A 13,474-nucleotide genomic window follows, 5' to 3' on the forward strand; every position below is an offset into this window, starting at 1 on the left:
TTTCGTCACACTTTTACATTTTGTATGATATACCCAGTGTGAAAGCGAAGGATACACATATCCTATTTAGGTCGCAGTGAAAGCGCATCGCGATCGCAAAGGGGGCTTAAGAGTGCTCGAGGTGTGGCTCTCGTGTCTCGTCAAACACGCGATCTCCGTCATTACGTCTCAACCTTTGGTTCCGACAAGCCGACAAGCCGATGACCTGTCACCTTGTTTTAAAGTGCCTCGCGCAGAAATGCAAGTCGTTTGAAAATATGATGACCTGTGGCACTACACTGCGAAAGCGAGTTTTTGTTTTGAATTGATGCATCGTATGCAACGGCGTAATTATTATAGTAATCATATGATATCATGCGACCGGGTCCTTTTGCATGCATCAGTGAGGATGTATACTGTCGCTCTCAATCATTTGGCTCATAAATCGCCTAGCCCAGCCCACTGAACCATTACAAATGTTGCAAAATGTGCATGATGCTACAATGCTACCATAACTTACAACCTAGTAGAAATATAATATTCCATACGTCTTGAATATTTCTAAAGGCTTACATAATTGAGAAGTGTGAAATATCTTAGAAAATGTCTATAAAGAATTGAGACCACTTGTAAATAATGACAATAACTACCCCTGCTGTGACTTGGGCTGGACTACTCTAACGTGAAAGGAATTTAGGGTGCCAAAATGTTACAAATAATTGTAAATAATGGCAAATAATATACGTCTGATGACGTATGAATATCATCATTCCACATCATAGATGCTTGCAAAAGTTTTACACAACCAGCGAAATATCTATAAACTTGACAGAACGTTCAAAATATTTCCACAATTTTTTTATAGTAATCATATTGTTACCATCGCGCGACCGCATTCTTTTGGTAACGCATCAGTGAGGTCGGGTGTTGTCGCTGCCATTGGTGACAACAACCAGGCACCTAGCAACATCCTAACAACTGTCAAATTGTACTTCGCATTGTAAATTACGTATGCTAGGCCCCCTTTCCACTAGACGGCGAACGCGCTGCGCTCTCACTGCGACCTAAATAGGATATGTGTATTCTTCGCTTTCACACTGGGCACTAGTGTATCATGCAAAACGTAAAAGTGTGACTGAGAAGACACAGAAAGTGTAAAAAGATTGGTTTCTTTTCTATACAATCCGTTGAGGGATATGTCAAATATTAGGTCGCAGAGCAGCCGCCCAGCCACGTCGAGAGTTCGAGGCAGTTTTATTTTCCTTCCGCGAGAGAAAGTAGTCCGTTCCACGACTCCGGGCGTAAACACCCCTTGCAAGAAACCTTGCCGCTGGAGTATTTAACCCTGTATCTTCTTATTTTCCAGCTATTTACAATATTTCAGCTTCATTTTTTACTCTTATAGTTTTTTTAACTGCTATTTTATCGCCTTCCCGCCAATATTACGGCTCGAAAACACGTAATTTTCGTGTAAATTCCTTTGTTGTTTTTACCATGGTGTAGGTTTCAAACCAACAGGAAATTTAGCGTGTATGAAAGAGCGAAAATTGTACTTTCTGTCGATATATGGTTTATCATACATTTCGAGTGCGAAAAGCAGATGCCCCCAATCCGCGCGAGGCGATGTCATTGATTTTGATTCCAGAAAAAGAACGCACCACTATAACGTTATATTAAACGTTATACAAACAGCACGCGTGCGGCGGAGCGTGTATTTTTCTCCAGGCGGAGGTTTCGGTCGACGCCTCCCGACCGAAATCTCTGCTTGGAGAATCTATAGACGCGTCCCTCACTTTCTCTTTTAGTTTATAATATGCTATACCGACCGTTCGTTCATATTGTACTTAGAGTAATTGTTTCATCTGCAAGTCTCATCAATCAGTCAAAGAGAAAGTTCCCATTTATCAAGCCAAGTTGTCAATCCTTTAAAATCTTACCAAGCGTTCCAACTTAAAATTACATTTAGTTCTTATCTACGCACACTGTATCGTTTTCAATGTGTTTGTGACACTAGCAAGAGGGTTTTTTTCCAGCTTGAAATCACCTTGAAATAATCAAAACTATGAGATAGCTCAGAGTTTGTCCTACCATTGTCATTTTTAATCACGTCTCCAGGGTTTACCCTACAGTTTGCTAGTTACATTTCATACTCACACTAGATCACACTAGATTAGATAAGTAAGATATTGTGTTTTGATCTGTGATGTTGCATATAAGGGGCATGTGATGATGCATAGTCAATAATGCACCTTGTATTAATCCAGAAGGGTCAACTTTCTCTTCTTTCCTACCTTCATCTGAAGTTTATGATAACTAGCCCTAAGTGCTATTGAACAATATGAAATAAACAAAGTCATATTTGTTAAATACTAGCCAAATTTTATTGAACAAACATGTCATGTATAAATATCAATGCCAAATTAGAAACAAGATTTGTAATCAAACAACAACAATTTATAGCCAGAGTTATATAATTACAGTTGAGTGAAATGATGTACAAACTTGTCGTGGGGAACCACTCATATATATATATCATGGGACTGAGCAAAAATGCATGCTGAGGTCAGTTAGTTGATCAAAACTAGTTGGATCTAGTTGGTTGGTTGGGCCAAAAACATAATAAATGATCCCATTTGCAGGATATCTTAGTTCGCATGAAAGGTATTTACACAGTTTTTAACATCCATGTTAGTTAGACAAATTTCAAGAAACCATTGTTCAATTCGTAATACATTTTAAACCAGCTTTGTTGTCCTGTGGCTTAGCAACTATTATCTGTTTTTTGCTGGATTTTTTTCGACCTCCTGTATTAGTTTTGGGGATTTCAGAGGATGTCAGGCTATGTAACGCATTGAAGGATAGATTTTTCACGGCCAAATTCTCCGCTGTTTTCGATTAAAATTTCTCTGAGCGCAAAATATATCCTCACTAACAAATTCTGAGTCAGAAAATTTGTCATGTATATCAACATTTTACACCAAGCCATGCAGGTTTGCACCTCGGTGGTTATTGTGTTTACAAGAAATACCGACGATAAAGCAAATTTGTCACATGTAACAGGGCCCGCCCAGTAAAAAACCTCATAGGACTTACACTACGAACACCAGCATGTTGGCGAAAAATCGCTAAAAAGTGACCTAGGCAGACTTTGAATTACGTATCTACCCAGATTTCAAACCAACGGGATTTTCACACGGGATATAGACAAGGGTTAAACGGTTCTGACGCACCATCAAATGAATAAGGATCTAAGTGCGAAAAGCAAACGCCCCCAATCTGAAAATCGCCGAATTTTCAACTCTTTACGACGCTGCCATTTTGCTAATTTGACTGTGTTCCAAGTTTGATCATAAAACAAATTAAAATCGTTGTAAAACCCCACAGAAATGGATTAAATGGAGAGCAGATAGCAAACACATCCGACACTTACCGTCATTTCGCTGAAAGGTCACACATCGTGATGCAATCAGCTGTCAACTCGGATGAAATTTCATCTCGTTGGCGCGCGGGAAAACTGCGCCCTTAGCAACGGCGTTACTATGCACGGCGGATGGATACTTAAAAAAATAAAAACCGTTCCATCGACGTTCGATATACTACATGGCTGGGCGGCTGCAGAGAGCCCGCGGCGAGAGCGCCGTTCTAGTGGAAAGGGGGTATATCTACTGTCAACAGCGGCACTTAAAATAAAGTATCTGTCCATTTTGTACCCGGAGGCCTCGCCTTAGACTGTATTGTAGGAAATGGGGTATCCTACCGAGGAACAGTTTCTGTGACCGAAACGGGCAAGACCTGCCAACGCTGGGACAGCCAGACACCGCATGATCACAGCAGGACACCCGAGAATTACCCGTCCTCCGGATTGGAGCAGACCTCAGCCTGCCGGAATCCGGACGGCGAACCCAGAGTTTGGTGCTACACCACGGACCCCGGCACGAGGTGGGACTGGTGTGACGCGCCATCCTGCGGTAAGGTTCGATTCTGTTTCTACTTAATACTTAAGAACCTGTCACCCAGGGGACGGTAGACTCTTCGACTAAGAGGGGTAGGGAAACATTTACCTTTGATAGCGTGGACTACCCGTTTTTTTGCCGAATTCTACAATCCCCGCACCCCCTTCGGAAGGCTTAGTGGAGGCCAGTAAATGTTGCAATGCCACTAAGGTGCACTCTCACTGCACTTGGGTCGCACATGCGTTACTGTGGGATTCGAAAGATACTTAACGAATTTCAGAGATAAAGAACAAATGTTCTTACTTTTTGTGTATTTCGTCGTCTTCTAAGTCATACCCGTACGTATTACGCAATATCTAAATTATAAAAAATCCGAGAAAATAACAAAACAGTGACGCAGCGAACGAACCCCGCAGTTACGCAAGCTTGACGCAGGTGCAGTGAGAGCGCACCTTAACCGTCCACTCGCCTGGTACAGGTGTGAATGTCGCCCTTGGGAGAACAGCGCAACAATCTAGCAGCTCATCTGACGGGGCCGCCAGCCGTGCCGTAGACGGGAACTATGGCTCCATCGGTTCCTGTACACAGACGTTACAAGAAGCTGATCCCAGCTGGTGGGTGGATCTCGGGCAGTCGTACATGGTTGGCAGGTATGTGTACGTTATGGGTGTGTAACGGTAGGTCATGTGTGCGTAGTTTACTAACTAGTAACGTGTTATCCAACAGGTGTATATGTACATAAGCATTTAATCCGCACAAACAAAAGCACACACAGCAAAACGCATGCAAGAGGACACAACAGCACACACACACACACACACACACACACACACACGCGCGCGCGCGCGCGCGCACGCACGCACAAACTAAGCTAACTATATTATACGGTGTTAATACGGTGTTCCGAATACTTATATATTATTGACAAGCGCAATATCTACAGAGTGATCATCATTAACCGCGGGGACTGTTGTCAGGAGCGAATTAACCCCTTCAACATCCACATCGGAGATTCCGAGCTCATTCACACGAACCACAAGTGTGGAGGTGACCATCACATCGGCGTGAGCCAGCCGTCCATTTCCGTCCCGTGCGAGGGGCTAAAGGGGCGCTACGTAGGTGTTCGTCTTCCCGGACCCTCCCGAACACTGACCTTGTGTGAAGTACATATCTCGGGTAGGTCTTTTTCCCTACAGTCCCTTTATCTTTTTTTTAAATTATGATTAGGAAATATAACATTATGTATGTGTATGTATACAGTCAAGAAGGTTGAGAAAAACGGTCAAAAAGTTAGGCTAATATTCCCGTCACATTGCGCGAAAATCGATCGAACGATAAGTCTGATCTGCGATCTCAAAATGACATTCGACTGTTGGCATTACTACATCCGGGAACTGATGAGGCTGCTACCAGTTGAGCTACAGGGATATCCCTGGGTGTGGCAGAATAAACGACATTAATGAGAAATTGTTGCCATTCACAGGTATCGTGAAGTGCTCCCCTGGGTATTTCCGCTGTGCAGACAAATACACGTGCATTTTGTCATGGAGACGCTGTGACGGGACCTCAGACTGTCCGGACGGCAGCGATGAGGAAACATGTGGTAAGTTACCGTATCATGGGGTCAGTCACATCGGTGCCTATAATTACTTCTGGTTGCATGCATAATTTAGTGCTTTAAAGATGAAATCAACTCCAGAATCGGGTGGTCTTTTATTTTTCTGAATTCGAGCAATGAATAGAATTGACAACTTGATATTGAGTTTGACCATGCAGCAGTTGCACTAGAGAGCATTCTGATACTGGCGAAGTGTCATAAGACAGCGAATGCTGTCTAAAACTTTTAAGTGTTTTCCACTTCCTTTTACCTTCAGGTAAAATGTCAATGCCTTGTTTCTTCAGGTTGCATCAGCCGACGTGTCGACGAATAACATGGAATCCTTTTGATTCACTTTTCAGTGTGCTCGAGAATTCCCGAGGATTTCCAGCTCAACAGCAGACTCACCATGTTACCGAACCCGATGAAGCAGACGACAGCCGAGGAGATACGGAACTCCTCTGCCGTGGAGCTTCTCAGCGTCGCGGGGGAACATCATCCAGAGTTACGAGAATTCGTCTCTACTGTAATTTTTCCAGGATGCAATGTGACTAAAGAGAACCTTCACCACTGTCCGTCTTCAAACATCACGGCCTCATGCGTGTAAGTAGCCAATACATCTACTTGAAAAATCTCCTGAAGAAGGTGTACCACAGGCAAGACATGGTCCAAAGGGCTAAACACCATCCGATGCATTGGTTCCGGTGTCAGTTCGATAGTATTCAGCCCTTCGGATGCAGTTTTGCCCTCAGTAGGCAGTAGATCTTCTTGGAATAGATGAGAATCCGGGGTAATGATATCGTACCTAGCCGCGTCCGCGTCTGGTCGTGAATCAATTATTTGTCATCAAGGAATGTTGCCCATCAACCATTGGGGCATTCATTCTCTACGTATTCGTTTTCTTCGCTCTTAAGTACGCGTAAAACATCGCATTGTGACATATCAAGGAGGTTAAATCTTCCTTGGATATATATATCCTCACGATATGCATCGAATGGTACTGAACTTAGTTCTTTCCCTAATTAGTGGAAGACAGCTGCTGCCATGCCGTTCTTGGTGTGAGGAAGTGTTCAGCATGAGTGAAGCCCTGATGAGGGACCTGCTGCCTCCATGTGAGCTGTTCCCGTCACCACAGCACGCCTGTTGGAACCCTGAACCAGCAGTGAAAGATACGGAAGGTGGGAGTCAGAACTGCAATAATATTTTTTCGCCAGGCGACTGTCATGTGGTAGTGTGGCTTTAGTGGCAGGTAACGTTAACAATTTCCCGTCGTCTTTCCTTCTTTTTACTACATAGAAGTTTATTTGCAAGTTCTTGCCCGAGGGCTAATTGCAACATAAAGCATACAGAAGATATAGTAAACATACATAAAGTAATTTGGTATAGATAACAATGGTGACAAGTGTAAACAAGTGACTATTCTAACAATGATATTGACTGCTGAGAGCTACAATCTATGCATTTGGGGTTTGACTTCTTTTCTGGAAGCAGTGGAAGACGAAATACCCCACTTTTTCTATGATGAGTGGGTTATGTGACGTCAACAGCTTTATAGTTTTGTTTTCGTCGGTAAGCGTTTCGAAATTTTTGTGTGTTTTGCAAACCTTGAGTTTTTTGCAAACCTCTTCAAATAACTCCTTTCTTTCCTGGTCATTGGAGAGGCAGTTAGAAAAAAAATGTATTTCGTCTTCCACCGGTTTTGCAATACAATGGTTGCAGGTTCTTTCGCCCACAGGTAGCTCACTTCTTTTTACTCAGTTTGCTATCATGGCACTGGCACAAACTACCGTGGAACATGGAGTACAACTACTTCCGGGGCAAAGTGTCTTGAGTGGTCAGATGATAACTACAAGGCAGAGTACCCCTGGGCTAACCTGGACAAGAACTACTGCCGTAACCCTACCGGTCTGGAGCGGCCATTTTGTTTAACCGAGGACGGTAGCAAAGAGGAGTGTGACGTCATCCCGTGCAGTAAGCCAACTTGTGTTTATTCATTTGTTTTGGCATGAAAAGATATGAAGATTATGAAAGATATAATGTTCATACCTGTGGTGTTTTTTCTCTGTTCTTGCTGTTTTGCATGTCCTTTAACGTATTCTACTAGATTGCTAACAATATCTCTAAATGAAAATGTCTCTATTGTGCTACATTTAGATTCCGTTAGCTGTGCAGACAGAGGGCCTCCAATCTACGGCAAGAGAACTCCGAGCAAGAGGTTCTACCTGTTGGAAGAAAAGGTGACGTACACGTGTAACGACGGCTACATGCTGGAGTACGGTTATCCTCGGGAAGTCAGGTGCCGCCAGGGGAACTCCTCGTCCGCCGGCGTCTGGGAATATCACATGCCCACTTGTTCAGGTGTTTAGTCCTCGCCTTAAACTTTCTAAATCTGGTTTCTCATGGTTTCCACATTTACTCAAGTATCATTGAGAATAGTTCTTGACGTAGAAAGGTCATTCACATTGTTTTGTTTTTCCTCCAGTCGTCTGTAAATAAGACAGAGATCATTTTTGGTATGCTATTCTGCACACGTATTTCCTATCTTTGACATACATGTAGGCGACATTAAGTAGTTTAAACATTGTCCACAGATTGCTACTGTGCCCAAGAAAAATTCCTTACGCACATTGTAATTCATAGCAAAACGTGTCAGGCTATATCAGTACGGAATCACATTTTGACATCATTTTCTGACAAGCTTGGTCACCCTCTGTTTAGTAAACTATAAGCGACGGCTGCAAAAGGAGCTACTAGGGACCTACAGTGCGAGTCTGGCACCTGACGAAAATGTCACCATCAACTTCTGGGGGGAAGTGGAACAAATCGTCAACTTGGTAAGTACTGTTTCTTAGATATCTGAGGATCCTTTTCGTTTCCAAGAAAATTATTGATAAGCAAAATCATTATGGATGCTGAGATGCATCAGTGCACAACAAGATTAATGGTATGATTTGTTTGTTTCAAATTTCAGGATGAAAAGAAGGAGCAGCTTCTTGCTTCTTTGATCATCGATTTCGTAAGTTTGCACAGCCTATGTAGCCTATGGTACACAATTTCTCTCAGTCACTGGCTGTCGATCTCTAAGCCAGGAGACCAATTTGGAAATATAGCAATATGCGCTTAGTAGTATTTAATACTATGAAATTCAGCTTATGGTTCTCTGTCACCATGAAAACTAATCATCAACGCCTCTAACAACATGGTAACAGGTAGTTGTCCGTTTGGCAGTTTTTGCACATACCACGTATCAACGGATTCTATTGACTGACGTTCACAATTACGATTCACAATCTTTTGCCCCTTATTTCGGAAAAAAAGTTATTACAACTTTTCCAGCTATCACACTTTACGTCCTAAAATACTATTCAGGGCTAAATAGATGTTCTAAATATTCAAGTCTTTACATGTAGTCTATATGTCCAGTTATGTCCCTTTGGATCACGGAGAACAAGTTTTGTTGTGACGTAATTATTTTTATCCTATTAGACATGGTATGACGCTAGGCTGAAGTGGAACCCAAAGTATTACGGTGATATCGAGACATTCAGCGTTCCTGGCAAGGATATTTGGATCCCAGCATTCACTCTCAAGAGGAAGTAGGTGCAAAGGCTTTGTTCAATCAACCAGATTGAGATAAATTAAAACATTCATTAAATCTGTTTCATTATAAGATAAAGGCGTATGCCTTACTTGGCCAAGGTTTCAACCCCTATGACTGGAAAATTCCTTGTCCAAAGCAAGACGCGTTGCAAACTTGAAACAAATCGAGACAATGTTAAAACCCCCGACAGGCCATTAGAAAGGCATGTGAAAATGAGTACCTACGAGGGGCGTGCAATTAGTAATGGTCCTGACCCATTTCCCATAGCAGGAGATTAATGAAACTTGGCACAGTTATTAGTCTTTCTCTTCATAGGAATCACCCAGAGTTATGCATTTCTCCGATTGTTTGATGCAGCTCTGGACACCGATTTTGTAGGACACCCCAGGTTGGTCCTCCAACTGATGCCTCATCAATGGCAGAAGAGGGACGACCAGGTCTGGGAGCTGTTTCCACAGACTTCCAGCCACGTTTGAATTCAGGATGCCAGCGTTTTACAAGGTCATATGATGGGGCATCATCACCATAAGTTTCATTTATTTCATCAAAAGTCTTCTTTGGTGTGCGTCCTTTCAAATACAAAAACCGGATCACTGCGCGACACTCAACTGGTTCCATTTCACACCTGGTCCATTTCGCACCTGACTAAGTTCAAACACCAGTAAATCAGAAACCACAATTAGTTCAGAGCTGTCTTTTGCAACATAACCCATAGAGATATGAATTATTACACATACAAAATTTCATTTAGATCAGACAACTGGAAGTGGGTCAGGACCATTACTTATTGCACGCCCCTCGTAGCTTTGGTTAGAAGATAGAACGTTAAATCAATGGAGGTCCGGGAACACGTATAAGAACCCACCTCAGTAATGGAAAGGCGTAAGGTTCCATTCCGGTGGGAGTGAAGCAAATCTGTCCAGATATGCAGCTTGTACTGTTCAGTGGCAGTTTTACTGGGTATGCAGTACAATCAAACGAATATAAAAAGTTACAGGAATCTCTTTGTGATCTACGTTCCAGTGCTAACCCCCTCCACCAAGGCCTACCAAAGGACGTACCGGTGCGTGTGAGCAGCACCGGCCTGGTACAGTGGAGAGTGGAGACCCTGACCACCACCGTGTGTGATGCTGACCCCTTCCTCTTCCCCGCAGATACCATGGAATGCGAAGTCTGTTTTTCTGCATCCACGGCAATCGAGCAAACAATACGTAAGCTAAGGGACCATTTGATTTCTAACGGGCTCCTTACACTACCTACCCTAAAAAAGGTATTTTAGGATAGTGAAAGGAGCACCGGTAGAAATAGGATGGTACTCAGGCTAGAAAAATCTGATTTCCCCATGTTGATTTTCCAAATCACATCCAGTTGCTTGAGTAATTGCTATTTGGCGTATCTTATTACCTGGATGTCTAAACTTCTTTGACGTTTTGGTATAGCGTTAATAGACGTTAGAGACATCTTACTATGTACCACATGTGTATATAACCAGCACGCCTGGATGATGATGATGATGTATATATCTACATATAATATAACTACAGAATGCTACGAGGAAAGCTCCGCATTAGATGTACAAGTGCGCCATCCTTGTGGATCTTACTCCCCTTCAAAAGCGGAGGGAGAATGGTACCGCAGGGATATGACCTCCGCAAAACATCAGAAGGAGGCGTGCTTCTCTCTTCAACTGTCAAGGATCCCCACATTCCACATCGCCACCACTGTTGGACCCTGCATCATCCTGATTGTGCTGATGACCATCACCTTCATCATGCCCATAGGAGAAGGAGACCGGATCTCCTTCGGAGTGACCATTCAATTGTCTATGGTCGTCTCTCTTGTGTTTGTTACAGACGTTATTCCTGTCAAGGGAGCTCTACCATTTTTCGGTGAGTGCAAACATTTGATTTAATCATACCATTTTGCAAGCAATTATTAAATGCATTCCGTTTGAATTGGATTTCTTCATATTTCTGGTAGGTACTACTGGATTTATCATCTGTAATTTTCCAGCCACGCTGATCATCGTGTGCATGGGCCTGATGGGACTGTTCCTCTTCCTCACCATGGCCGTCATCTTCATTCACGGCAAAGAGGGAAGCCTGTCTCCCACGGCGAGGGTTATTTTCCTCCGCTACACAGCAAGGTACTGAAAATTCGTCTGTCGTACCCAATCATATGATGAAATCATTCATTTAAGACGCTTAAGCTTCTTGATGATATATTTCTTTCAGTCTTAGTCGTCAAGTTGAACCTTTGCTTGCAGCCTTACTTACTGGTCCTTTGATGGCAATTTCTGAAGATAGCGTAAACATTCAAAGGCGTAGTGAGTCACTGAATCCATTCCTTGTTTTCGTAGGAACGACTGAAAATGGAGAAATCTTAGGCCTTCCTGCAGATTACAGGCGTACAAGTGCTGTGATATACGTTGCAGACACTTGCACAATGAGGAACGTCATTTGTAAAAATGTTTTACATTTGCATAGGATATTACTTCTGGGAGATCTCATGGAGGACAAGCAAGCCAGCGCCGGTACCGCGGGCGGTGACGATCCCCTGACCAACCACGCTGCCGTAGAGCTGACCATCGCCTTCGACGACAATGGCATGGCGGCTAAGGATGGAGGAAGCGCCCCTGAAATGTGGATGCGGGGTGGTGGAAGATCCAGGATAATTGGACGGGCGTTTCAGCCTCCTACAGGGCGTAGGTCCACTGGATCCTCGGGAGAGAATGAGCTGACCAGGACAGTGAGGAAAGGAAACGAGGACCTGATAAAGGCCGTGAAGATCGGGACGGAGAAGATGGGCGAAAGGTTCACCGAGTTGAAGAACGAGATGAAGGAGCTGACCAAGGCAGTAAAGAACGAGGAGGTGGTGTCCGACTACACCTTGCTGGCGAAGGTTCTGGACAGGCTGTGCCTGATCCTGTACGTCATCAGCATCGTGGCAGCCATTCCTTTGACCAGGTATTTGAGCAGGTAAACAGTATGATGTAGCTCCAAAAGTACACTCATGTGGTAAATGTATAAGTCGAACTATTTGCAATTTTCATCAAGCAGCAGACCTGTTCTTTTAGCATAGTTATTTTAATACTATCAATTCAATAAGATTAAGATTTTTCAGCCCTCTTGTGGGATAAGCTGACGTTGATGAAATATGTGTCAAGTATTGATCCTTTGCCATTAAAGCAGTGGGAGACGAAACACATTTCATTTCCAAATGTTCATTCAACGAAACCGAAAGAATCACTCTGTTTAGAGAAGTCACAAAGTATTATCCCAACTTCCCCACATTGACAGACGAACAGAAAGCCACTTTTCTCTTGAAATCGCAGAACCCACAAATTTTAGAAAATGTGGGGCTTTTCGTCTCCCTCTGCTTCCAAAAAAGAAGTCAAACCCAACCTGTTTAGAAATAGCCAACACTAGTATTAGATTAGAATATTGTTTATGACTGTCCATTGTCACTATGTGTATACTATGTACTTGCAATTAGCCCTCGGGCATGAACTTGCAAATAAACTTCTATATATTAAAGCATTGTGTTAGTTACTTAGATTAGAAAAATCAGTTTAACTGTGTGATGATGTGAAAATTCAGCAAACGTTGCAATGGAAATGGTCAACTACTAAGACGCTTAAGAGGCTTTTGCAGAATGCTACCTAATGTTATGTGTTTGACACATAATGAGATAATAGGTCAAACTGTCAATCTGAGAAATATCATTATATCCACAACTGCAATGTCAAAGACTAAAATTTATGGGTTAAATACTTTTTAACATCTGGTCTACTGGTATGTACAGTTAATTTCATGTTTGCCATATGTAGCCAGAGTCCTATGGAGAACTTGCATCTTCAAATATGTAGATCTATTACCTTGCAGTTTCAGTAGAATACATTAAGATATCTAAATCACCATAACAACGTTGAGTTCGGACCCAGCACTCGATATAGTGGTGCTGAAATACTGTGATGTATTCTAATGCTTTCTTTACAATAAAGCAAAATCAAATCGTGAAACTGGTGATTGCAGTGACACTAACCTTACCTTAACACCACGGTTTCCCCCGTGCTCTTAAGGCACAGCCGGCCGTCATTCCCCATCTGATGACGTGTGCTAGCCCCTCCACCAGGCCGTCCTGCGGGGATGCGGAGATAGTAGAGTTCCGAACAAAATTGGGAAATTAGCCAGGGGAGTCAGTCTATGCTAAGGTTTGTGTTTCCGCTGCGCGACCGACCAACTCCTCCGGTAGCAAAACTCTCCGAACAAATATGTCCCTATACTAAGCCTAGCCGTGTGCTTCTCTCGTTGCTCTGTGCCCGGAACTTCCAGTGTACGTCTT

At 43.0% G+C, this 13,474-nt stretch overlaps 2 protein-coding genes across 2 annotated transcripts; both read left to right on the forward strand.

The window, feature by feature from the left end:
• Positions 1-5,931: 5,931 nt before the first annotated feature.
• Positions 5,932-9,129, forward strand: LOC118408707 (apolipoprotein(a)-like). Its single transcript, XM_035809560.1, has 7 exons — positions 5,932-6,132; positions 6,556-6,707; positions 7,288-7,500; positions 7,684-7,887; positions 8,248-8,363; positions 8,501-8,545; positions 9,016-9,129. The coding sequence occupies exons 1-7, from the start codon at positions 5,939-5,941 to the stop codon at positions 9,127-9,129; spliced, it is 1,038 nt and encodes a 345-aa protein (XP_035665453.1). The 5' UTR covers positions 5,932-5,938.
• LOC118408706 (neuronal acetylcholine receptor subunit alpha-7-like) lies at positions 8,967-12,304 on the forward strand. The gene is made up of 5 exons (XM_035809559.1): positions 8,967-9,125; positions 10,154-10,341; positions 10,675-11,019; positions 11,144-11,276; positions 11,617-12,304. The coding sequence occupies exons 2-5, from the start codon at positions 10,290-10,292 to the stop codon at positions 12,110-12,112; spliced, it is 1,026 nt and encodes a 341-aa protein (XP_035665452.1). The 5' UTR covers positions 8,967-9,125; positions 10,154-10,289; the 3' UTR covers positions 12,113-12,304.
• The last annotated feature ends 1,170 nt before the right edge of the window (positions 12,305-13,474 follow it).

The sequence above is a fragment of the Branchiostoma floridae genome, unplaced genomic scaffold (genome assembly GCF_000003815.2).
Source record: "Branchiostoma floridae strain S238N-H82 unplaced genomic scaffold, Bfl_VNyyK Sc7u5tJ_362, whole genome shotgun sequence".
NCBI classification, from domain to species: Eukaryota; Metazoa; Chordata; class Leptocardii; order Amphioxiformes; family Branchiostomatidae; genus Branchiostoma; species Branchiostoma floridae.

Coding starts and splice junctions, on each gene's coding strand:
- LOC118408707 (XM_035809560.1), top strand. CDS start 5,939: ATGTTACCGAACCCGATGAAGCAGACGACAGCCGAGGAGATACGGAAC. Junction 6,133..6,555: donor AACATCACGGCCTCATGCGT/GTAAGTAGCCAA, acceptor TTCCCTAATTAG/TGGAAGACAGCTGCTGCCAT. Junction 7,888..8,247: donor TCACATGCCCACTTGTTCAG/GTGTTTAGTCCT, acceptor CCCTCTGTTTAG/TAAACTATAAGCGACGGCTG.
- LOC118408706 (XM_035809559.1), top strand. CDS start 10,290: ATGGAATGCGAAGTCTGTTTTTCTGCATCCACGGCAATCGAGCAAACA. Junction 10,342..10,674: donor GGCAATCGAGCAAACAATAC/GTAAGCTAAGGG, acceptor ATATAACTACAG/AATGCTACGAGGAAAGCTCC. Junction 11,020..11,143: donor GGGAGCTCTACCATTTTTCG/GTGAGTGCAAAC, acceptor GTAATTTTCCAG/CCACGCTGATCATCGTGTGC.